The sequence below is a fragment of the Sporobolomyces salmoneus genome (assembly GCF_050403485.1).
Source record: "Sporobolomyces salmoneus JCM6883 DNA, S_salmoneus_JCM6883_v1_ctg11, whole genome shotgun sequence".
Lineage (NCBI taxonomy): Eukaryota > Fungi > Basidiomycota > Microbotryomycetes > Sporidiobolales > Sporidiobolaceae > Sporobolomyces > Sporobolomyces salmoneus.
Genome location: NW_027481152.1, coordinates 624 through 24,679, shown reverse-complemented (window position 1 = coordinate 24,679; position 24,056 = coordinate 624). Strand labels below are relative to the sequence as shown.

General features: G+C 51.6%; 9 protein-coding genes across 9 annotated transcripts; 5 read left to right on the top strand and 4 right to left on the bottom strand.

The window, feature by feature from the left end:
- Window positions 1–215: 215 nt before the first annotated feature.
- On the top strand, window positions 216–2,128 carry JCM6883_002775 (F-box protein; the record flags this gene model as incomplete). The annotated part of the gene is made up of 6 exons (XM_076630567.1): window positions 216–380; window positions 438–637; window positions 692–1,463; window positions 1,528–1,634; window positions 1,705–1,792; window positions 1,991–2,128. The coding sequence occupies 6 exons, from the start codon at window positions 216–218 to the stop codon at window positions 2,126–2,128; spliced, it is 1,470 nt and encodes a 489-aa protein (XP_076489304.1).
- Window positions 2,129–2,140: 12 nt separating this feature from the next.
- On the bottom strand, window positions 2,141–6,149 carry JCM6883_002774 (uncharacterized protein; the record flags this gene model as incomplete). The annotated part of the gene is made up of 15 exons (XM_076630566.1): window positions 2,141–2,586; window positions 2,654–2,706; window positions 2,772–3,013; window positions 3,074–3,328; window positions 3,396–3,573; window positions 3,636–3,926; window positions 3,995–4,251; window positions 4,309–4,652; window positions 4,712–4,877; window positions 4,949–5,151; window positions 5,224–5,629; window positions 5,689–5,711; window positions 5,775–5,855; window positions 5,915–5,976; window positions 6,034–6,149. 15 exons carry the CDS (start codon window positions 6,147–6,149, stop codon window positions 2,141–2,143), a joined length of 3,123 nt encoding a protein of 1,040 aa, XP_076489303.1.
- A 464-nt stretch (window positions 6,150–6,613) lies between these two features.
- On the bottom strand, window positions 6,614–10,053 carry JCM6883_002773 (F-box/WD repeat-containing protein; the record flags this gene model as incomplete). Its single annotated transcript, XM_076630565.1, has 2 exons — window positions 6,614–8,485; window positions 8,557–10,053. The coding sequence occupies 2 exons, from the start codon at window positions 10,051–10,053 to the stop codon at window positions 6,614–6,616; spliced, it is 3,369 nt and encodes a 1,122-aa protein (XP_076489302.1).
- A 508-nt stretch (window positions 10,054–10,561) lies between these two features.
- Window positions 10,562–11,783, bottom strand: JCM6883_002772 (splicing factor 3B subunit 4; the record flags this gene model as incomplete). Its single annotated transcript, XM_076630564.1, has 6 exons — window positions 10,562–11,068; window positions 11,134–11,262; window positions 11,324–11,469; window positions 11,533–11,599; window positions 11,665–11,693; window positions 11,762–11,783. 6 exons carry the CDS (start codon window positions 11,781–11,783, stop codon window positions 10,562–10,564), a joined length of 900 nt encoding a protein of 299 aa, XP_076489301.1.
- A 223-nt stretch (window positions 11,784–12,006) lies between these two features.
- JCM6883_002771 (exosome complex component RRP45) lies at window positions 12,007–13,350 on the top strand (the record flags this gene model as incomplete). Its single annotated transcript, XM_076630563.1, has 6 exons — window positions 12,007–12,170; window positions 12,232–12,351; window positions 12,449–12,551; window positions 12,643–12,780; window positions 12,888–12,979; window positions 13,059–13,350. 6 exons carry the CDS (start codon window positions 12,007–12,009, stop codon window positions 13,348–13,350), a joined length of 909 nt encoding a protein of 302 aa, XP_076489300.1.
- Window positions 13,351–13,922: 572 nt separating this feature from the next.
- On the top strand, window positions 13,923–16,274 carry JCM6883_002770 (uncharacterized protein; the record flags this gene model as incomplete). The annotated part of the gene is made up of 3 exons (XM_076630562.1): window positions 13,923–14,176; window positions 14,337–16,141; window positions 16,204–16,274. 3 exons carry the CDS (start codon window positions 13,923–13,925, stop codon window positions 16,272–16,274), a joined length of 2,130 nt encoding a protein of 709 aa, XP_076489299.1.
- Window positions 16,275–16,647: 373 nt separating this feature from the next.
- JCM6883_002769 (SDR family oxidoreductase) lies at window positions 16,648–18,025 on the top strand (the record flags this gene model as incomplete). The annotated part of the gene is made up of 6 exons (XM_076630561.1): window positions 16,648–16,697; window positions 16,947–17,208; window positions 17,270–17,495; window positions 17,563–17,619; window positions 17,702–17,764; window positions 17,826–18,025. The coding sequence occupies 6 exons, from the start codon at window positions 16,648–16,650 to the stop codon at window positions 18,023–18,025; spliced, it is 858 nt and encodes a 285-aa protein (XP_076489298.1).
- A 228-nt stretch (window positions 18,026–18,253) lies between these two features.
- Window positions 18,254–18,949, top strand: JCM6883_002768 (uncharacterized protein; the record flags this gene model as incomplete). Its single annotated transcript, XM_076630560.1, has 4 exons — window positions 18,254–18,446; window positions 18,510–18,595; window positions 18,665–18,774; window positions 18,835–18,949. 4 exons carry the CDS (start codon window positions 18,254–18,256, stop codon window positions 18,947–18,949), a joined length of 504 nt encoding a protein of 167 aa, XP_076489297.1.
- A 583-nt stretch (window positions 18,950–19,532) lies between these two features.
- Window positions 19,533–23,758, bottom strand: JCM6883_002767 (plasma-membrane proton-efflux P-type ATPase; the record flags this gene model as incomplete). The annotated part of the gene is made up of 14 exons (XM_076630559.1): window positions 19,533–19,841; window positions 19,910–19,941; window positions 20,013–20,135; window positions 20,201–20,287; window positions 20,353–20,657; window positions 20,754–20,969; window positions 21,029–21,135; window positions 21,214–21,771; window positions 21,836–22,117; window positions 22,178–22,855; window positions 22,931–23,051; window positions 23,180–23,277; window positions 23,367–23,542; window positions 23,674–23,758. The coding sequence occupies 14 exons, from the start codon at window positions 23,756–23,758 to the stop codon at window positions 19,533–19,535; spliced, it is 3,177 nt and encodes a 1,058-aa protein (XP_076489296.1).
- Window positions 23,759–24,056: the final 298 nt, after the last annotated feature.

Sequence of the window (24,056 nt, the reverse complement as noted above, 5' to 3'; positions counted from 1 at the left end):
TGGTCGAAGCGAACGCGAAGAGACGACGGACGAAACGAAAAAAGAAAACCGATGGTTTTGCGCGAGACTTTTCTCGGATCACGCCGTGCTCGTTCGTAGGCGCTCTGTACCGTTCAGATCAGCTCTCAATCCGGGACCCTATTCTTTCTCACTCTTGCCCGTCGACCGGAATATCCCTCAACTTTCGAATTCTTCTTTTGACCTCTAACCACGACATGCCGACCTCGCTTTCGGACCTGCCACCGGAGCTACTTCCCGACATCCTGAGCCCTCTTGTGCGGCGTCAAGACCTGTACACCATCTGCCTCGTTTCTCGGGAATGGAGGGTCATCGGACAACAGCTTCTCTACCGGTGGATCAGGCTCTTTGGTCGAGATCTTGTATGTCCGAATCCATTCCTTGAGTCTCGCAGAGCTCAATGCCCTCGTCCCTTACAGGCTATCGCGGCGAAACTGTTCGAAACTCTCGCCTCCACACCTCGACTGGCTCGACTCGTCCGGCGACTCGAAGTACGGGTCTACCCACTGTCGAATGTCGTCAAAGAGCGAAGGGCGATGGAGGAATTGGCGAACAAGATGTTGAAGAATTGCGAGAATATAGAAGAGTTGGTTTGGACGCGAAAAGGCGCTCTCACCGAGTAAGTCGCTGACTGCTTCCTTTCGAACGATTGAGCTCATGATCGCATCTACAGCGTCTTTGAAACGATCGTCACCCTTCCTCGACTGCATACGTTCGAGCTTAATGCTTCCACAAACCTTTCGCCTGGAAGCTGGGATGCTTCGCACCTCGTCAACCTACCTCCCCTGCGATCCCTTTCCCTCATTCTCCCCGACCGCAATGTCGCTGGCGTCCTTCCAGACTTCCTCGCCCGACAGAAACGGAACGACAATCTCAAGCTAGAAGAACTCAGCATTCTTTGTCGCGAGAGTACCGTCATCAACGATCGCATAATCTCTTCGATCGTCCCTCACCTATCCAACAGTCGCCTCCGATCCCTCGGTCTCGCAGGTTGCTCAAAGCTAACAGGCGCACCGCTTCTCAATCTCCTTCCTCACCTTCCGCACCTTGCCAATCTGGCGCTCGAAGCCTGCAACCTCGATCCTAGCTTCTACACCCTCGCGGCACCTTCCCTCTCGCAGCTCAAATCCCTGAAACTCACTCATCCTGGTCCCCTGCATCCGACCCTGAATCGATTCTTCCCGTCCCTCGAGACTCTCCTACAACACACTCGACAACTCACCGCTTTCACATTGTACTACTCCGGAGCCTCGACTGGAGGAATAAGGGAGTGGCCGACTGTCTCGCAGGACTTTGTACAAAGTCTGACAGAAAGCGTTGGCAAGAATTTGAGGAAGTTCGAGTTGTCGGGAGTTTTGATCGACGTCGATGCGGTTGAGGTCTTGACGAACGGTTCAAGGGCTATCAAGGATTTCGTGCTACATCTAGGCGAGCAGTTCGATCTAGTAAGTTCGCGAAGACAACCACCTTCGAAGGGTCGAAACTGACCGAGCTTTTCGCGGCCAACAGGCTCACCTCACAGCATGTTTCGCTCCCCTCGTCGAAATGAGGACACTACACATCCTTTCACAGCGCGCCGACGTCACGCCAGACGATGTGCTTGGATTAGCTGAACAGTGAGTCTCTTTCGACACTTCCGTCTTCGGGAACCGGACGCTGACAGCACTCTGACGCTCTCGTGGATAGATGCTCTTCGACGCTGCGACAGATTGGGTTCAGGAATCGAGTGTGGATCCTCCGTCGGACGTTCGTCGACAATCATGCAAAGGCAAAGGTTAGTCTCGGGAGCTATGATCTTCCGTGGTGGCCGGAAGCTTTGACGGTCATCAGGACCTGAACGGACTGGACTGTAAGGGGTCGAGATGCGGGCACGCGTTATGAAATGGGAATGAATCGAGTGGGTCCACATCTTCACCCGAACGAAACCTGAAACTGATCCGCTCCTTTCTTCTCTTCCTTCTCTCACGCAAAGATTCGTTTCGTCGAAACTGCGGCTGCCTTCGGAGCCTTCAGACGCAACAAGTATGGCGCGGAGGAAGACCTCGATGTCGACTCATCTCTCGAGGCTTCATCCGATGAAGAAGAGTACACGAATACTCCCTCAAGATAGATAGACAAAATTCTACAAGTGAGCAGATTGCCTCAAATCTTCTGCAAAGTCGCTCACAGGTCGAGGTCCGGGCGCTCGTTCGAGTCCAGCTCTGAATCGAGCGATCTCATCCTCTTTGAGTTCCCGAAGTCCCTCCTTCAACTCGAAAGGTTCGTGTAATCTATCCAGCTCTTCCTTGACCTTGACATTGCCGCCAATCGATTTCGTTTGGACGAATTCCGAAACTTGCGACAGAGTTGGCTTCGATTCGACGAAGGTTGCGATTTCTTCCTCGAGATTCGGTACCTCAACGGAGATAAGACTTCGAAGCCCTTCGAGTGCGGCCGGCTGTAGTCGCTGAGATCGCATGAGAATAGAAAGTTTGGCTCGGGTATTCGATGAAGGATTGATGTAGGTGTCGAAGAAGGAGATGAGTTCAGGTTTGCCGATCTTGCGAATAAGCCCAGCTTTTCGAGTACCTAGAGGATCGACATGCGCTAGAGTCAGTAAAGCGCGCTGATGAAGTGAAAGAATAGACGGGCGAACGTTGTTCAAAATCGAACTCTCCAGACTCCACTTCGTTCCAATATCTCGTAGACCTGACAAAGTGAAGAGCGGAGATAAGCGTTGATGCACAGAGAAAGATTCGATCAGCTCGACTTACTCTCCGGCCAAGCTCTTCGGTTTCTCCTCCAGCTTTGATGCGAGACTCTCCTCCTCTTTCTCGAAGTCCGCCTCGTCCATCTCCGCGAGTGTAGCTCCAAAGCTTTCCCACAGAGCTTCAACTCGTTCTTCGAGATACTCGGCGATCCGCTCGCTCTGAACGATAACGCGGAAACCAGCTAACGAGTTGAGCTCCCAGAGAGCGCTGTGAACGATGTATCCGAGCTGCTCCTTGGTTCGTAGCTGCACAAGCAACATGTCAGCTTGATTATACGCTGCGAAAATCGAGAAGTCAGAACTTACTGTCGAGAAAACTGGTACTTTGGCGATTTGCGAGAAGAGCGAGAGTTTCGCCATCAATTCGTGGTCCGTAGTCGGTCCGACTTGGTAGTAGACCGAGATGGCACTATTGACGTTCTCTTCCGACGGTACTTGCGGGCGGAAGACCAAATTCGAGCCAGCAGGTAGAAGGAGAGATCGATGGTAGTCATTCTCCTCTGAGCTCGGGGTAGAAACGGAGAGCTTCGTCTCGGCGAGGGTGAGAATATCGATAGCATCCTGTGAGATTCCACACCGAGTCGGTAAATCTCGTCAAAGCAAGACGTCGCGAGGTTGGAGGACTTACCTGACGAGTAAAATTACCATGGATGAGACCGTCAATTTCGAGCTGTTTGAGGAGGATGGAGCGGTGTTGCCTGACGTCGTCCATTGTCAAGCCAGACAGCGCATCGAGTCGCTCGTCGTACGACCACCAAGTCTGCCGAGTAATTTGTCGAAGGTGAGAATCAGCGGTAGACGAAGGACTGCGCCATTGAGAATCAGGTTCAGCTCGAGCTTGTCAAAGGAGAATGAGTAGAGCACATACTTGTTCAGCTTGACGTTCTTGTAAGCCCGAGTGAGTCGATCGTGAACTAGGTCGAATAGCTTTTCTTCAACCTTGAAATCGAGCATTCGGTCGAGGACTACTTCGACGAGGAGAGACATCTTCTCGGTGTATCCGGAAACCATGAGAGTGATACCTTTAGGTTCTGATCCGATCGAGAAGGAGAGACCGGCGAGTGATGCATCGTAAGTGGATTTGGCGAGCGATTCTTCAACGAGAGTCGTGAACAGCTGCGTGAGGACGGCGTGTCGTGGCGAGAGATCGGCTTGCGGTCTGATCGCATAAGAGTGTTTTCAGATGTGAGAATCTCGGAATGACAGGGTGAACGAGATTCAACTCACGTCTTGAAGAGGAAGAAGATTGAAGCTCGAGGAATGCACCACGTGTCGTCTCGTTTGAAGAACAAGCGCGAATTAGCCGACTTGTGGGCGAGGATCGGTCGCTTCGAAGGTTCAGGTGCAGGGGTTTCAGTCAGGAGATCGAGCTTCGAAGGAACGAAAGGGTTGGGTTCAGGCAACGCGAGGTTTGCTGGAGGATCGATTGGCTTGACTAAGTCTTCGACGTTGAGAGGCGAGATATCATACTCGGTACCGTACCACTGTTGCTCATCGATGTCGGTCAGCTCAGCCTTGAACATTGAGAGCTCGACACAAACCTTTTCCTTCTCTTTCCAGAATCCTCGACCTTCGATAGGATCTCTCGAACCAACGAACACCCTTCCCTTCTCGGGTTTGAGACAATCGAGAACTTCTCTGATCTCTTTCTCGTTCCATTCGTCCGCGAACCAGGGTGCGATCAAAGCTTTCGCAGGAGGATAACGAGAAGTCGAGAGAGAGCTAGCGAGATTTCGAGCCGTAGATTGAGGTTGCCCTTTCTCCTTGAACCTCCATCCGATTCGTCCGAGTTGAGACGACTCTTCCCATGACCATTTCAAAGGTGGAGAAGATCGTAATAAGGCAAGGTATTCGTAAACGATCGACAGGATTTGCTCGTAGTTCTCTGTCATTGATCCGCGGTATCAGTACGAGTCTAACCCAGGTCAAGAGAAAAGGACTTACTGAGACCAGTCGCGGTCATGTTGATGTTGATCCGCAAGAAGTCGAAACCAGCCGAGCCGTTCGAGCATCCGGAGGAGAGACTGGTTGCCCATCCTCGGTCCTTCAGCTCTGCTAGGATCGATCCTGCGCCTTCATGGCCGATGAAGTGAGAGACGTATTGACCAGGCTTCGACGTTGCGACGAAATATTAGCAAAGGAAGCTTGATCGGTTTGACGACGATTCAAACAGCGGCTCACCTTTGTTTGCCATTTCGACTTGAGATCTGGCAGAGGAAACTCTACTCGGAGTTGAGGGGTATCTTTGACCGTTCTATACGATACTTCTGTCGAAGCTTGATCGGGAGTGATGGGAGACGAAGGGAATTCAGGTCGTTGGCGGTTCGAGTTTGGGATATCGGAGTACTCTCGAAGGACGATGTCAGTCAACTCGTCGAGCGATTCTAGCGGTGGAAGTCGACACATCAGCCAATCAGCGTCAATTCTGCGAAACGGGAGTGAGGGAAAACACTCACGATTACCGACAACGACGAGCTTCATCAGATTTGCCGAGTAATGTTCGGCGTACCATTTCAAGAGTCGATCCCTCACATCTTTCACCCCGAGCGATTCTTTCGATCCCGTTCCGAACTTTCGATAAGCGTGATTCGAGGAAGTCGTCGCCTTTCCCAACTGAAACAACCTCCTAACGTCGAGTTGCAGATTCCTCCTGAACTCGCTGTCGACGGCGTTGAGCTCTCGTTCGGTGCAAGAGGGCGAGAACAGAGGGCTTGTGAAGAATTGGGCGTGTCGAGCTAGAGCGCCTGGTAGGGCCGATGGCGAAACGTCGAAGTAGTAATTCGTCTCGTCCATTGATGTGAACGCATTGGATGAGCCAGAGTTCCTTGACAGATACGTCTTGTATTCCGCTTCGTCCGGGAACTGCGCAAAGGATGAGAGCTGAGTACGGTAAAGCCGGATTCGAATGAAGATCAGCTCACCTTTTCGGTTCCGAGGAAAAGCACTGTTACAGCAAAAGGTGGAGGATGAGCGTGGTAACACCGCAGTCAAAGAGGAGAGGACGTACTGTGCTCGCAGAAATGCGCAAGTCCGGGCAAGTCGTCCGGATCCGACAAGTGTCCGATTTGCACGCTCAGACTCGCCGCCGCTACAGTCCAGATCATCGTCAGTGTCACATACGAGAGTGGTAAGATAATCAAGACTCACCTTTGTCTGAAGCGGGGTCTGAAATCAACATCGCGGTCAAGCCATTTCGCAACGTGATAAGCCTACGTAGCGAGCCCTATCAGCATCGTGAAGACTCTGAGAGAGCAACCCTGGCTCACCTATAATCTCTATCGTCGTTCGGGCTCTGTTCGATCGATTGTTGAAAGACAGCGATCCCCTGTTCTTCTCTGACTCTCCATTCCGATCCAAGCTCTCCGAGGTCGAAAGCTCGCATTCTAGACGTCTGTAGTGAAGCGGAGCTCTGGCAGGTGGTTGTGAGAGGAGCAATTGACGAAGGGAGATGAAGAGGAAGGAAGGGTCGGGGAAGCAATAGGGAGAGCTGGATTGACTGCCGGGCTAGACGTGGGAGGATAGTTGTGAAGCTGGACCTTGATCGGAGCCGGTAGAGGAGCATACAAAGTAGTGCAGCAGGTGAGGAAGAGAGAGACGCTTCCCAACTCTCTCATTCGCACAGCATCGAAGAACGACTTGGGCTGGAAAGATGTGTAGACTGCATAGAATCGTCTTGCAAAGTAATACGAGAAAGATTGAGCTAGAAGAATGAGACGGTAGTAAAAAAGTGAGATTCGAAACTCTGCGAAATTCGCAATGGGGGAAATGATTCGATAGTAGAGACAAAGAGGAGCGTCGTCAGCAAAGACATAGCAAGAACAGAAGTAACAAAGGTCATGGTCCATCTCAGTCATCCTCAACGGCTCGAGCCTGAGTGTTCGAGTCCTCGTCTCCGTTCTCCGCCGTTTCCTCCCTTTGATCCAGATCAACGTCCATCGAAGTCGAGTCGCGTGAGACTCCCTGCTGTGCCGTTGGAGAGTCGTGCGAGTGAACGGACGAGAAGGATCCTCGTTCGAGAAGAGTACGACTGCTGTCGATTCGTCGAAGCGTTCCGCCCGCTGCTCCTCCTCCTCCTACTCGGGGTCGAGCGGGATTGTTGTCGGGAGTTGAGACACTGCGACGAACCGTGGTAGTGTTCCTTCGATGAGTCGAATCTCGAGCGGACGGATCGAGAGGTTTGCGAGAAGTCGAGGTTGAAGTCGAAGGATCTTGAGAAGAATCGAGCATGTCGATATCGGCGTGATCATGAACGGTAGGCGAAGGATCTCGGTCAAAGTTGCGAGTCGGAGTTGGAGGAGAAGGGGTAGAGAGTGCTCGTCTCGAGTTCGTCGACGTATCCACCTTGATTTCGTCCTGCGAGACTGAACCGAAATCCAACAACTCGAACTCGCTCGCTCCGTTTCGTTGAACCGCTGCGATACAGTATCGGGAGTTGAACGCGACTTGCCAAACTCCCGTAAGGTTCGCCAGGAGATCTCGAACGAAGTCCCCGGTTTGAGTGTCCCACATCTTGAGAGTTCCGTCCGACCCCGAAACGATCTTGTATTCGTCGTGTTGGAAACAGGTGATCGCACCTTGATGAGCGTTGAGAGCGTGGCGACATTGGCCAGTTTCAGGGTCCCAAATCCTCAAAGTCCAGTCGGCGGCGGCACTGACGAGGCAGCGACGAGAGAGTCCCAAGAGTCCGACGAGCGACGAGTGACCGTCGAGCGAGTGTAGTTGTTCTCCAGTTTCGGTCGACCAGATTTTAACCGTTCCATCCATCGATCCCGAGGCGCATTGTTTGCGATGGTGATCGAGGACGACCGAGTAGACCTTGAGCGAGTGGCCTTCGAGAACGTGTTGACATTCGCCAGTGAGGAGGTCCCAAACTCGAACGTTGTGATCGTAAGAACCCGAGACGACCGTTCTTCCCGCTGCAGCGACGGCTCGAACTGCGTGACGATGACCCGAGAGTTGACGTTCGTAGTAAGGGTTGTCAGACGGTTCCGAAGCTCCTCCTTCGGTCGGGCTCATCGGAACGGCAGGATGATATTCGCGATCTCTTCCGGCGAACGGTAACTTCCAAACTCGTAATGACCAATCCCTCGACCCGGTGACGACGAGTGGGTAAGGAGGTTCCCATACTGGTTCTCCATTCGGATCCGGGTTGACGTTGATCGGTTCGACGATTTGAAGGCATCGAACGGTCGAAGTGTGACCGAGGAATTCGTGGGTACATTTCGCCGAGTCGAGATCCCACACCCTGACGCTCTTGTCGGTCGAACCTGAGACGAGAACGTTTCCGACGTATTGAAGCGCCCAAACTCCTCCTTCGTGACCCAAGAGTTCAGCTCGCTCGGATCCAGATTGAGTGTCGAAAACGTGAATCGAATGGTCGGCGTCGTCTGAAGCGGAAACGATCTTTTCCTCGTCGAACTGAAGACAGGTGACGACGTTCGTTGCCGCAGTGCTCGAGGTGAAAGTCGTTCGTCGTGGTTCGGCTTCTTTCCAATTTCGGCGAGTGAGCCATCGACGTCGATAAAGGATTTTGTAAGGGTGAACAGAGTGTGGTCGCAAGTCATCGTTGGCAGGAGGGGGCGGAGGTGTGAGGGAAGCTTCGCGAGACGAAGAAGGGGAAGCAGGTCGAACAGACGAAGTCGATTCAGAGGGTCGACGTTGATGAACGTTTTCGACGAATTTCCTGTCTGAATCGACCTTTCCGTCCCAGGATGACTTCTGAAAAGCGCGAAGGGTGTGAGATTTAGCTGACTAGATCGATAGAAACAATAGAATGAATGAAAACGCACCTTGGTTTGATCCCATACTCCAGCTTTCCATCTCTTGAGGAACCAATTCTCTTTCTTTCCCGTAACAATCTCCCTCGCTTCTTTCTCTTCACTTCCATCTCCAATCCAAAGCCCATCTAGATCCATTATTTTCTTCCAAATTCTCCATTCTCCATCGACCAATCTCCTCCAACTCTTGCAAACTAGACTCGCTCGACACAAGGTGGTCGGATCGAGATAACCCAAGATTTGAACTGAGAGCTCGGGTGGGAGATCGGAGAGGAAGTCTCGACGGAGAGCGGGGGAGATAATGTTCGCGACTGTTTGGAGGACCGGGATCGAAGAACGTCGAAGGAGGTTGAAGATGAGGTACGACTGCAACGAAGGCGAGAGTTGATCGAAAGTATCGACGAGATCGGGGAGAGCAAGGAGTGAGGAGATTGCAGGGGATTGTCCGAGGTTGAAACTTTGGGGAGAAGGGAGTTGAGTCGAAGGTTTCTCAGGACGGCGATCTCGTGGCAACTGCTCGGCCCTTGCGTCGTCGAGGTTCGGGATCAAGGTATCTCGGCTGTCGTCTTCTTCACCGTAAGCCGAAATAGGACTCGTAGGACTATGATTCGGCGAAGGCAAAGAAACCGTTTTCATCTTGACGTTTTCGTCTCCTTCTTCTGCTTCGTTGACCTCCGAACGTGGTCGTTTCCTGGGCGGGGGACCTGGTGAGCTCCTTGTCGCGATCGAGCTTCGACGTTCGCTCGTCGCGGCCGACGGCGAAGTGATTCTTCTCGGATCCTCGACTCGCTTTCCTGCGTTTCCTCCGGGCTCGACCCTATCACTCTGTCGTTCTTTCCCCTTCCCCTTGACATCCCTGCGCTCGCCTGCTCTTCCGCTGCTCAACGACGTCCTCCTATTGACTGCTTTCCCCTTTCCCTTCGGATCGTGCTCGAACCTCGCCGTCAATTCCCCCAACTCGACCTTAAAGTTCCCGAGTCCACACGTCGTCCATTCCGTCTGACTCAACGGATGGGTCTTCAAGTCGAGTTCTTTTCGTCCTTCCTTCGTCGAGAACGTGCTTTCTCGATCAACTAATTCTTTCAATCCAAATAATGAACGAGAAGACGAAGTCGCGGCTGACGATTTCGGGATTCGAATCGGTGCGAAATGAGTCGTGAGAGTCGTAGTAGTCGTGACTACGCTCGTTGTCGTACTCGGTAAGATTCTTAATTCTGCATAATCTTCTCCACTTAATTCGTCGAATCGATCTTCCAGCTCCTCCTCCTCCTCCTCTTCTGCTTCTTGTGTTCTATTCTCTGTATCTGAAGGTAACGAATTGGGGTTCATCGAAGAGGTTTCGTGTCGAAAAGGGGAAGAAGCGGGGAAATCGAGAGAACGTGAGGAAGCCGCCAAGGTTTGGTTTCGGTTCGTGGAGGTCGTGACTTGTCGTGTTCGTGTCGTCGTCGTACGAGGTTCTTGTGCGATCGTGCGAAGTTGTCCGAGAGAAGGAGAAGGAGGTACGTTCATGCAAGGAAAAGGTCGAAGAAGATGGGTCGATTGCTGAGGCAGATGGAGGTCAACAGCGAGAGGAAGAGTAACTGCGAGTCCAACAACGCGTTCAGTAAGCTAGAGCGAGGGGAAACGAGAGAGATGCTCGCGTCGAGTGACGAGAGTTTAAAGAGGTTGGAACGAGGTAGGAGCACGTACGAGAGTGCAACAGTGAGCGGGCGTGCAGCTGCTGCCCAGGCTATCTGCTTGCCGCACAGTAGATGGCGAGCGTGGGTGAAGAACTTGAAAAAGGTGGAGAAAGAAAGGAAGAAAGGGTCTTGGATCTGACCGCGAGGGTGAAGACGCTCGATCACGTTCGACGGATCACTATTCGGACCACTCTCGTCAATGCGACAGCGAGAGCAAGGAAGATGGATGACAGAAACTGAACAACTGTGGGAAAAACCAAAAAAGTACAAAAATTATAGCTTGAGTTCAAGTCTCTGCACCTTCCCACCTCGCTGCTTCTCCTCTTTTAGACTGCCTATCAGTATTGAGGTTGCTGATATCGCACCGATGGCGGCGGAGGAGGAGGAATTCCAGCATAACCTTGAGCGGGAGCGCCGAAACCTGCGTTCGATCCAGTCAAGAAGCCTGGTGGCGGAGGAGGAGGGGGTGCGACTGCGGCACCATAAGCATTCGCGAAACCAGGAGGAGGAGGAGGGGGAGGTGGGATCATTTGTTGGAGTGGTTGTTGTCCAGGCATTTGAGGAGCGGGAGGTTGATAGAGTACATTCGCGTACATTCCAGGTGGAGGAGGAGCTTGAGTAGGGAACGCGTTGTTCTTGCGTGCTTGAGCCGCGAGTAATCGTTCGGCGGGAGTACCATGTCGTTCTCCTTTCGCGTCTTTTTTGAAGGCGTATCCGACCGTGATCGGTTTGTTCATCAAGAATTGATTGTTCATCGATTCGATCGCTGAATCCGAGGCTTCGAACGAATCATACGAGACGAATCCGAATCCTTTCGAAGCTCCAGTCGCTTGATCTCGTGAGATCTGAATCGGAATTTCGTCAGCAAACGAACCCGTGAACGGGTACGAAGAGATGGAGGAAAGCTCGCCTTGGCCGGTTGTACCAATGCACCAAACGACATGAAAGTGTCGAACAACATTCTTTCGTCGACGTTGGGGTCCAAATTTCCAATAAACAGATTCGCGCCGATATCCAGTTGTTTCCGATCGCTTGAAGCCTGCATTCGATCGAACATCAGCGGCGTGCTCCAAAGAGGACCGAGGACGTGGACTGCGTACCTTGTTCACTCGAATAGGTTTACCGTAGAGCTTGATCTGGTTCATGATTTTGCAAGCGTATTCCGCGTCTTCTTCCGTCAAGAATTCACAGAAACCGTACCCTTGATGAGTCATCGAGATACGATCCTTCGGTAGATGTACGTTGACTACATTCGAGCGAGTGTGTTAGCGCGATAGAGGAGGAGAGAACAGAGTTCGAGGTGATTTACCGACTGGACCAGCTTGCAGCATCAATTCCCATACGAGTGCATCTGTGCATCGTTCATCCAGGTTACCCTGTTTCAACCATATGGTCAGCCTCGCAGGAATCGGGAAGGGAGAGGGAGAAGGTGGAAACGAACGAGGTAACAAGTCGCCTCTTGGTTACGATCTGTAAACAGGTTCGCAATATAGCAGTCAGCTTAGTGATGTGTTCAATGAGGGTCGAGGATGGCTCACCTTCGTTGGGCTTCCCTGACATAGTCGAAAGGACGAGTTAAGAGATGAAACGAGTTTACGACGACGGGAACAGTTCGATTCGATCGAGTAGTTGCTGTATGGGACTGCTTGACGATTCTCTATTGATCTAGAGAGAGCTTTTGGCGCGTGCGATATCGAATGAAGTGAAGAGATCAAGTCCAACTCGTCGGCACTTTCTTGTTTCTCCTTACCATTCATTCGACCCTATTGATCCCTAGTCAAACATGCCTCAAGAAGCGCCACCATCACTACCAGAATCGACTTTCAGCCAGCAACTCCTCAGTCGCTCCCTCCGTCTCGATTCTCGAAATCCTTATGATCTTCGACCCGTCTCTCTTCGGTTCGGGGAACAATCCGGATGGGTTGAATGCTGTCTAGGTGATACAAAGTGAGCCTGGCTCCCACTCGAAGCCATGAATCGAGCTCTGACGTTGAGTTCAATGTTGTAGAGTAATCGCTCAAGTTTCAGCAGAGATTGTGAAACCTCAATCAGATAGACCTTATGAAGGGTTTTTGACTCTGAATACCGAGATCAGTCCGATGGCTTCATCCGCTTACGAAGCTGGAAGGTAAGTTGTCTTCTCTTTCTTTACGGGAATTTCTCAGATTCTTCTCCCATGAGAGCTTCGCCTAGAGCTTTGACTGATCACTCGGCCTGGTGCATAGATCGAGCGAAGAAGAGGTACTCATGGCTAGACTGTTGGAGAAAGCTCTTAGACGGAGTGAAGCAGTAGATCGTGAAGCACTGTGTCTCGTTGCTGGGCAAAAGGTGAGTTCCCCTCATTCGCTTCCCGTCACTACCCTCATCAATTGAAGGAACTCTCGTCTGACTGACGCTTTTCACTTCAACCATTTTCCAGGTGTGGTCCGTAAAAGTTGACGTGCATTTCTTGAACGATTGTGGAAACATGTTGGATTGCGCTTCGATCGCTGCGATTACAGCACTGCGGCATTTCAGGAAACCTGATGTGACGGTGAATGGAGAAGAGATTACGATTGTGAGTCTTATATAGATTGATCTGGCCGTCGTCGTTATGGGTTTTCGAGGAGACGACGAGAGACAAGCAAAACTGACTGACTCTGATCCGGGTTTGTCACTGTGCAGCACTCTATGACTGAACGAGTGCCAGTGCCATTAGCGATCCATCACTCTCCAATTTGTCTAACTTATGCATTCTTCAACCTGCCAAATTCGACGTGAGTTTGAAGGGCTTACATGTCTCTGACCGCCCGTAGAGTTGACCTGACATGTGAGATCTTGCTTCCTCTCTCGCAGATCGACATCGATTCTCGACCCAACTCATCAAGAACAAATCCTCTCAAACTCGCTCTTAACCCTCACGCTCAACGCTCAATCCGAGATCTGTGTCTTGTCGAAACAAGGTGGGTTACCTATAGAAGCCGATGAAATCATGAGGGTTTTGGGAGTTGGAGTTGAGCGGGTGAAGGAGTTGGACGAGAAGATTAAGAGGGCGTTGGAGGAGGATTCGAGGAGACGAGTGAGGGAGGTGCGCCAGACTTTGAGCGACGTTGCTCGTCGTATGAATGACTTGGATGAGTCGCAATAGAGGCACGATTCCGAGTCCCTTGTCCCGGTGAGCTCGCTCTGCAGGTATCGCGCTCAAAATCGATCGGCGACCTTTTCGTTTCGCAAACGACTGCTTCTCGTTTCCCTTCCGGTCACGAGTAGAGACTGCCCTGAATCTACTGACCTCGGACTGCCGACTGCTGTCGTTGGACACCGTGTCCTCGCTCAAGGAAGAAACAGCTCAATCGAGGATTTTATCCTCTCGCGAGCGACTTGAGCCATTGTTGAGCGAGAGCTTTTCGCGGGTCAAGTCGGGTCGGTTTAAAATTAGTAACGCATAGACTCGTCTGACCGGTAAGCTGCACCACATTTCGGATCAGCTAGCTTCGTAAGTCTCTTTTCTCCCCTTCCACTCTACCATACACTCGCGACACTACAACTCGACGACAATCGGACGACGAAGACGACAAGACAATCTGGAGAAGTACATCGACCAGTCCAAATACTGATTAGAGATACAGTAACGCCAAGCCTCGAAGTTAGATTAGGAATTAGAGATCGCAGCAGGGTAGCCACCTCTCTCCCTCTTCCCATCCGACTTTCACCTGCATCATGGCATCCGCAGTGATACGAGCCATGTCATTCGGCGCCCTATCATCCTCATCTTCATCCGACGACCATCGCGGGAGAGGAGAAAGGGAAGGATCCTCATCACGTTCATCTTCGAAGAATCGCTACTCTAGAACTCTATCGAGGGAATCAACGTTGGAGTTAGATGACTCGCTCGGGCTAGAGAGGAGTTTGAGTAGGCTTAGTTTAGTCAGTTCGGCGACGAGTGGAGCAAAAGGTGGAATATTGATCAGCAGGTCAGTCCCTCCTCGTCCTCCTTCTGCTGCGCCCTGAACGCTGTGAAGAGAAGCTGACTACATATACCGATCATCTTCTCTTCCTTTGCTCTCTCGCGTTCCCCGTCGTTCGTCCTTCCCCACTTCCTCTTTCCGATTCTCTCCTTCCTTCGCCTCTCAGTCGATCTCGACCGTCTTCACCGAACCCACCAACGAACCGATCCCTCTCACACGATACGGATCAATCTAATCTATCCACCTCTGTCGGTTCCTCCTCCTCCGGGGGTCGCACCGGTCGACCTCTTCCTCCAATTCGAACTCATTCTTCGACCTCTACCGCTCCCTCCACGAATGATCCTCTCACTCCTTCTTCTCCTGGCTTCTCCGGTCCTCCTACGGTCCTACCATCCTCGGCCGTGAGGGAAGAATCCGTCGAACGGAAGAAACCAACGATTAAATTCGCTCCTTTGCCTCAAATTCGACCGAGGAGTTACTCGACGGGAAGGAACGTCTGGGCTGAACATGATGATTCGACTGGGGGTAACGATGAGATGGGAGGAGAGTTCGCATTAGCCGAGGACGAATCGGGGTCGTTTGGAGGGAGACATTTAGTCAGGAGGGAAGACGGGAGTAGGATACCTTACGATGAGAACGGATTAGATGATGAGGAGGACGACGAGGATGATTACGACTCGCAGGAGGAGGAGGAAGGAGGTGGATTCAAGTTCAACCCGAGGAGACAATCGTGGACTGATTCCCTCGGAATGGGGTCAGTTTGGTTACTCAACAGCAGCGGCAGTGGACACAAACGAGACAAGAGTAGGGAGGTCGATGCAGACGCTGTCAGTCTCGGAAGCTCGGCGGGGAATGGATCAGATCATGGGTTGAGCTCTTCGGGGGGGAAGGAGAAAGAAAGTAGTGGTGGAGTCAGTAAAATCCTCAAACCGTTCCTGTTTGGTCGCAAGAAATCGCTCAAATCCTCCTCAAGATCATCGGCGACTACCTCGACGAACGTTGACGAGAATGGAGGCGCCGGATTATCGAGACAATCTTCCCGCGAATCTCAAGTCTCGAGGAAATCGAGCTCGAACGACACGACTCCTGAAGCTCTCACTCCTTTGAATCAAGAACCTCGACCGAAGGGTACGACTGGTATACCGATGCGTAAAGCCTCGACATGGGATTCGACAAACTCGACCGGTTCGAAAGGTTCAAACGCCTCACCCTCGAAAAAGAAGAAGAATCGACAATCTCTCGTTCCGACTACTTCTCCCCTTCCTCGAGATCCTTCTACACCTCAAATCATCTACTACGCTTCCCCGAATCGATCGACGAGACCCGCTCGAAGAGCTCAATACCCGCCCGTCGCTCAACGTTCTCGTACTGCTCCCAAACCCATCCGACAGACGAAAGTCGAAGAACCCGAGTTCAGTGAATGGGGATCGGTCGGAAGCGTTGGAAGTGTCGGGAGTCGAGGATCGGGAGGAAAGAGCGGAGTCGATGAAGATGAGGATGGAAGTGGAATGGCTTGGATTCGACGGAGACGAAAGGAGAGGGAAGAGAAGGAGAAGCGGGATCGCGAACTCGCTCTCGCGCAAGCTTCGATGACAGCAGAGCCTGAAGAAGAGGAGGAGGAGGTCCAATCGAATGAAAAGGAACCGGAGGACGAAGTTGTAAAACGAGCGATCAGTCAAAGTCCGAAACGACAAAGTACGGTCGACTCGACATTCTCCGTTACTTCGAGTGCTTCGACTATTCGACCTTCGACTCCGAAGATCATGAGCGGACTCAGTCTGTCGAGACCGGCCGAAGCTGACGGAGCAGTACCGACTTCTCATGTCGCTGAACCCGAATCGGAGGATGAGGACAACTCTGAGGTAGAGGGATCGGAAGATGAAAGAGAAGATGACGACGATCTCGATGAGGAAGAACTTGCTCAAGAGGAAGCACTCGCCGAGGCTGCTCGTCGGACCGCAAAGGGTGCAGGTGAGTCATTCTCGCTCGTCCCTTCTTGCGCTTGTCTCTTTGCTGACTCTCACTTGTGTCAGGCGCCGAGAGGTATCACTCGACGACTCACGAGAACGTCCTTCACGTTCCGAACGACTCTCCCGCTCGTTAATTCTCTCAGCGAAGACTCACCTTTCGCCGTCAAGTCTCGACACTTGAGTCTCTCTCGCCCTGTCAGAGCTCGACACTGTAACTACTACCCCCAGATAGCCTCGCCGTTCAGGCGCACTGTACACACTAAATGATGAATGTCGTTTTTTTCTTCTATTCGTTTTTTTCGTTCGAATTGGTTGTTGCAATTAGCTTTTCTCTCCGTCTTGTCTATGTAGCTCGTAGCCGTGTATGTATTGACCAGCTGTCCGCGATCAACGTTAACTCTGAATTGGGTTTCGCGCGCCCCACAAAGCGACTCTCCTCTTTCTCCTCCCTTATCTCGCCTCGCTTAACTCGCTTCTTCGAATTTCTACCTCGCTAGACCAGCCAAGATGTCACAGAAGGTCGTCATGGTCACTGGATGCTCGGAAGGAGGCATAGGGTGAGTCAATTGCACTTCTCAGATGAAGCCGTTTACCGGCAATCCCACCACATCAGGGACAGCGAGACGCACCTCGCCGAGACCTTTGAGGTATTTGATGGGCTCAGTACCGTCCTGCCCTTCTGCTCCGAAGTTGAGCTGACGACTTTGTCCTCTTCCGTCTTGCTTTTCGTCCTCCTCCGTCCTATCCCCTCTCTCCTGTCCTCTCTCCCTCTCCTACCCTGGTCTCTTCGCTCTCTCCTATCACAGTTACGCACTCTGCCAAGAGTTCAGTCGCAAAAACTGTATCGTCTACGCAACCGCTCGTCGACTCTCTTCAATCGAATCTCTCCCTCCCTCAGTCCACAAGCTCGCTCTCGACGTCCTCTCGCTCGAATCCTGCAACGCTGCCGTCGAGCAAATCATTAGAGAACAAGGAAGGATCGACGTGCTCGTGAACAATGCGGGAGCTGGAGGAACAGGAGCTTTGTTGGATGCCGAGCTCGAAAGTGATGAAGGGGCGAAAGCTACTGTATGTCATTCGCCCCTCTCCCGTTGACGTAGGCTGACGAATCTCTGTACCGTCGAATCAGTTCGAAACGAACGTATGGGCACCTTTGAGGCTTTCAAAACTCGTCGTCCCTCACATGGTCGAAAAGCGTTCCGGCCTCGTAATCAACGTCGGATCAATCGTCGGAAACGTCGCTACCCCTTGGAGCGGTATTTATTGCGCATCGAAGGCGGCATTGCACAGTTTGACAGAGACGTTACGAATGGAAGTGAAAGGTTTCGGAGTCAATGTCATGCTCATTGCTCCAGGTTCGTCGTCTCCCGCCATCTCTCATTTGGACTGGAACGTGGCTGATGAAGGGCTTCCGATGATCAGGCGCGATTACGAGTCAGTTTGGGAAAAAACAAATGGGTTCTTTCAAAATGCCCGAAGGTAAGGCTACTCTTCGCGGTAACCTCACATATGACACTGACTTTTCCTCGCTACTCGCTCTCCGTTCTGTTCCCCTTGATAGACACCCTCTATCGAGATGTCGCGGACGAGATCGCAAAACGAGCTGAAATCTCGCAACGACAAGGTGAACTCTCCCACTTTTTACTTTCTCGCCTCTTCGTGCTTATGTATTTCGCGGTCGCCAGATCACACGACACCGGCGCCCGTTCTCGCTTCGGGTATCGTCTCACGCGCACTCTCTTCCTCTCCCGCGACTTATTACACTGCGGGAGGAAAGAGTTGGATCTTTTGGTTGTTCGAACGGATTCCGCGATCCATTGTCTGGTTCCTGTTGAGTAGGCAATTGGGGACTTACAAGGTTGGGCAGAAAAGGCTTAGGAAGTAATCTGTCGTCTCGTCGTTGCAATTCAGCTGTGATTCAGTGCTCAAACGCTGCGGCTTGCCTTACGAGCTCAGACTGCGTGATAGAATCTGCGTCAACCGATGAGGTCATGTTGAAACGCTCGAAATTCCTGAATTTGGTCAAGTTCCTTTTCTTCCCACTCCACCCACTTCGCTCTTCCGACTCCAGCTCCACTACTCATCTAATACACTACAACCCAAGTTAATCAAGATGGTTTCAGCACGAGTCATCAAACTCACCCTCGCCCCGATTCTACTCCTCTCAGTCTTGGCTTCAATCGTCTCTCTCGCGATCTCTGCTTCCCTCGAAGCGCACTGGCGTAACGTCGGATTCCCCAACATCTCGTACCGCGATCGAGAGAGGATTTTGCTCGCAGCATCGGTGTGGACTGTCATCGTTTCGAGTAAGTGCACAACAAACTCTTAAACTCCTCCCTGAGAGCCGTACTAACGCAGATCCCGTATAGTCTACGCACTCATCGGAGCCGTCGCTTTCCCTGGGTCCCCCGCTTTCGGTATCGTCTTCGTTCTCGTCGCATTCGCCATTTCTTTCGTAAGTTTCTCCCTCTCTTTCTCCCCACTTTTCCCGTTCGTCGATATTCACGGTACTGTGTCTGTACAGATCCTCTACCTCATCGGAGCTTCCTCTCTCACCGCTTTGACCGACAAGACCAACTGTGGAAACGTCGATTGGTCAAGATGCAACGTAACTAAGGGTCTCGTCGCTATTTCGTGCGTCTTTCCAGCTCGTTCTCCCTGAGAAGCTCGATACTGACATCGCGTGCGTTACAGGTGGATCGAAACGATCTTCGTCTTCATCATTCTCCTCTACACCATCTACCTCGGAATTAAAGCTTCCCGAAGTGGACCCGTCTCGCTCAAACGAGCCGCTCTCACCGACGCCTAAACGTCCTCTCCTCCTCCTCCGTGCCCTCCTCCGATCAACCTCCTTGCGCGAATACCAAAGAAAAGAAAATCATCTGTTTTGCTGCTCTCTTCTTTTCCAACACTTTCTGTGATTATAAACAAACCTTTTTTTCACGATTCCCCTCCCATGAGCCTGCGTTACACCTTGATTTGTTCTGCTAAGTACCTCCTACCCCCCTAATATTGATAATCTGTAACCAGGAATCAGTTCAAGTTGTCGTTTGATCCGAGTAGATTCGAAGTTTCCATCGAGAGAGTTCGAGGTTCACCGACCGTTGTCGACATATCTGTGAAGCCCAAGGTTACCGAATCTCTTGCATCTTGATCGATGCTTTGTCAATGGCGTTCGAAGCGATTCTCTCGACGCTTTCCGGGACAGGCTAATTGCGGGCCTGCAAGGACAAACTCACTTGCATGTGATTAAGAGAGAGTCTATCTATCTGAGATAAGACACGAGCAAGATAGGCACGAAATTCCGGCGAGACAGAGTCGAAAGACAGATACAAAACGAGAGGGATCCTATTCACAAATCGGAGAAATGATATTATATCGAGAAACGAGCTCTACTGTTGCTCTTGCTGCTCCTTCGAGTCTCCCTCCTCTTTCTCATGCGTTGAGCCTCTGACCTCGTCTTGACCTTTCTCGCTCTTCCTTTCCTTCTCCTCTTTCGTCTTCTCCGCATCTTTGTGACTCGCTTGCTTCGCATCCGTCCCCTTTCCTTCCTCTTCTTCCGTATCGATCGCTCCTGATTTGAACCTGTACACTCCGAGATCATTGTCGGTACGTTCATGAACGATCGAGAGGCGCTGGAGCTCGGTGATGAAGTTTTCGAGCATGGAGTCCTTGTGAGAACGTCGTTTACGTCCGAGATTCTGTAAAGAGGGATCGAAATCGGTGAGCACGAGCAGCCGTAAAGAGAAGATGAGAAAATGAGACGTACCGCGAGCCAGGGAATTCGATTGAGGACAAAGTCTGAAGAGAAACAGAGGTCAGAACACAATCTCTCGCACTTCGTCGTGTTGCTAGTGAGATGCGAAACGTACAGACCATCGCGACGACAACGGTGACTCCGACAGAAAAGGCCCAAACTCGAATCAAAGTGACGATATCGACCCAGCCTCCCTTACGAGGAGCAGGGCCACTCAACCATCCGAGCGCGGCAAAGACTGAGAGCGACGTCGAGGGTTATCAGCTTAGCTGGAACGGTCACTAGAGAACGGAGCAAACTCACCAGTCGCGAGAATATCGACACCGAAAACAGCTCCAACCAGTTGCCACGACGGAAGCGAGATTTTGCCGGAATCGGGAGACGTGTCGACTACACAAAGGGAAAAGACAGTGAGTAGCGCACTCTACTGGCGAGAGTGCGGAGTGGGAGCGTACCTCGAGTGACGAGAATCAACCAACTCTCGGTGAGCGCAACTTCAAGGAAGAGGATCTCCTGAATCGAACCATAATTCTGAATGATACCGCCAGTTCCCTCGGCTCCGCCCAAGAATAGGGTACCTCGAGCAATCCAGGTTCCAGCTGCCAAAAGTCCTCCGAGAATGACTGAGATAACCCAGATCTTTCCGAGTTGCCACTCCGTCGGTCGTCTTGCTGATTGCGAGTTATCGTAAGCGATCGCAATCGTAGCGACGTCGGCGAAAATAGCGAGGAATACGATCAGGTCGACCCGAATGGTTTCACTGCTCAGTAGCAAGTGGAAAGAGAGGTCAGATAGCTGTTCAGGCTCCGTATCCGAGTCATGCATCTTAACAGGAAGAGAGAGAATCGAAACTTACTTGAGAATAAGCATTGACAGGAGCAAGTAGATTTCGAGGTGAAGACAGAGAGCGATACGGTACTGGATGTAGGCTCGCATGCGGTGGAAGATCTCGCGAGAAACCTTGACCGCTGTGATGATCGTCGACAACCCCTCGTCGAGGAAGACGATATCAGCAGCCGATTGTGCCGCTGAAGACGCTCCCTCGACCGCGATTCCGCAATCTGCCTTCTTCCTGTATCGCGCAAAGTGGATGAGCAGACGCATACGAGGGACAGAGATGGAGAGACTTACAAAGCAGGAGCGTCGTTCACACCGTCTCCAGTCATCGCTACCAAATGACCTCGCATCTTGAGCATCTCGACCACTTGATACTTGTGCTCCGGGAAAACTTCGGCAAACTGTAGAGGAGAACAGTGTTGACGTTTCGTGAGCTCACTCCGAGACAATGATCAGCGAAGAAGACGGGAAAGACTTACGCCGTCTGCAGCTTCGAGGAAATCGGTCACTTCTGATCCAGTCATGCCACCTCCGAGAAGCCTTTCAGAATCGTATACCTTGTCGCCGAGCGCGAGTTGTCGACAAGTTTCTTTGGCGATTGCGACGGCATCTCCAGTGAGCATCTTGATCGAGATTCCCAGGTCTTGAGCTTCGCGGACGGTCGCAGGGGTATCGTGACGGGGAGGATCAGACATCGAGATCAATCCGAGTAGTTCCCAATCTTTACCCTCCTCTTTGATCGCGACTCCGAGAGAGCGGAAACCTCGAGAAGCGAACGTGTGAGTTTTCGCTCGATAATCGCGCGCAACCTGTTTGTCGAATTGTCGAAGTCGGAGGATCGCGTTCGGGGCTCCTTTCGCGCAAGTGTACTTCTTTCCTTCCCCGTCTTCCACTTCAGCCGTGATACGTTTCGAGACAGGATCGAAGGGAGTGAACTTGTGCGTTTTCCAACCTCGTTTGAGAATCTCTTGAGCCTTGGGATAGTCTTTGAGGGAGGTAACGGTGACCTTGTCGATCGGATCGAGCGCTTTGATGTTCTGTCCGACAGCAGTTAACGTATCAGCGCAGAAGCGGAAACGAGAAGAAGGGAGTTGAGCCTACGTGAGACGAGGAAAGTACGGCGACAGCCATAAACCAGTTGATGTCGACGCCCTCGGCGACGTAAGGATCGTTCAGAGATAACTTGTTCGCGGTGAGGGTACCAGTCTTATCCGAACAGAGAATGTCGACTCCCGCGAGCGATTCGATCGCAGTCAACTTCTGTACAATCGCTTTTTGTTTCGCGAGGTAGGCGGCACCGACCGCCATTGTCGTAGTCGTAACGCAAGGAAGACCGACGGGAACTCCGATGATGAGGAAGATAAGTGCGTATACGAGCAAATTCTGTTTGTGTTTAGAAGCGTTAGTGTCCAAGCGCAAAGACCAGAACGAGGAGGGACTCACGTTCTGTCTCGGTGAAGCGATTCCAATCGATCTGAAGAATCCTCCGATCAACATTGCGAGAATGAAGACTGCGACCAGGACGAGAAGCGAGTTCCCGATTCCGTTGAGAACTTGTTTGAAGTGACCTTCGTCGTTCGAACCCGTTACGAGAGAAGCTGTTTTCCCGACGAATGAACCTCGTGCACTCGCCGTGACGATTCCGAGGAACTTGCCACGCTTAACTCCGCAGGTGTAATAGAGAGTGTCTCCGAGGAATTTGTCAACAGGTAAGGATTCTCCCGTGATCGCAGATTGATCAACGGAACCGATGCTCGAGCCCTTGAGATCTTTCGACTTGCCACCTCCGCTCGAATCGTCTTCGTCGTCCGAGTCGTCGTCTTCGCTCCCCTTCTTCTTCGATTTCTTGAGCTTGTCGATTTGCGCTAAGCGATCATAAACGTCCTTGTTGTCGCGATCTTCGTAGCTAGAGATGAGTTTCGCTTCTGCCGGAATCGTTTGAGCTTCGTCGAGAACGATGATATCACCCGGAACGACCTCGCGAGCTTCGATTTCGCTCTCTTTTCCGTTTCGAATGACCGTTGCCTTGAGTGCGATTCCCGCTTTGAGCTTTTCGACAATGTCACCGGCTTGTTTCTCTTGATACCATCCGACGAAAGCGTTGAGCATCAAGATTCCGATCTAGGTGAAGAAGGAAAGTTAGCTACGAACGGTACGAGAGACTACATAGATACGGTGTTTAAGAGCGCTACTTACGATAACTCCAAAATCGATCCAATCGCGAAGACCAGCGGCGAGAATGACTGCCACCTCCATCGCCCAAAGAATCGGTCCATTGAAGAAGGAAAGGAATTTCAGGATCTGATTTTCGCGAGGACTGTCGCACATCGATTGAAAGAAGTCAGAGAATGGTCAAGAGTTGATCACGGATACGGTCGAGGATTGAGAGCATTCGAAGATTCGGAGACTTGAGAAATAGCATGCTAAGACGAAAGCTAGACTTACCTCTCGAGCTCATTGTAACCGAATTGTGAACGACGTTTCTCAACCTCAGCATCACTCAATCCTTGAGCATGATCGGTTTGAAGCCAATCCTGAGGAACCTGGATTCAAGGAACCGAAGAGCAATAAGCACGACTGTGAGAAACGAATCCCCAAGATCTCCTTTTCAGTTCGATCGAAAGGGCCTCACCTTTCGATCTCCAGTACCTTGCACCCTAACTTTCTTCCACGGAGCGTACCACAGTCTCTTCTCGTGGTCGCCGCTATCTTCTTCTTCATCTTCGTTTCCTCCTCGTTTCGATCTTTCCGCTTCATAAGCGACGAATTGTAAAAGTTGTTCGTATTCATCTCCTTTGTACTCGGGACCTACAGCATCGAAAGCCAAACACAGAGGCAGGAGAGGAAAAGCGTGAGGCAAGCGAAGGTCAGTGCGAGGAACGGTTGAGATTCTGACAATACTCGGTCGAGCGAGCGAAAGAGAGAGAGAAGTCGCTCACCTTTCTCCTGTTCGACGACGGTATCGTTCGATTCAACATCGGCATCTTGTTTCTTGTTGCTGCCTTTGCGGTGTCGAATCCCCATCTTTTCGCAACTTCGTCGTCAGGTTGAGAGCTGCGCGTTGTGAGAGACTGTCGTCGGCAGGTGCGTAAGAGGTGACTTATCGAGATCCGAGTCGAGAGCGGTGGAAACGGAGAGGGAGAGTGGCAGATAAGAGCGAGTCGATAGGTGGAGAAGTTCAAGAGGGAGAAACGTCAAAGCGAGGTGTCTCCGACCCGAACCGCGAGCGAGAAAAAGACCGCCAACCGAGCGAAGAAGCTGTCACTGTTAATTCCCAATTGAGTACATTTCGGCGGCATCGTGGTATCTGCGGTTGAGCGCA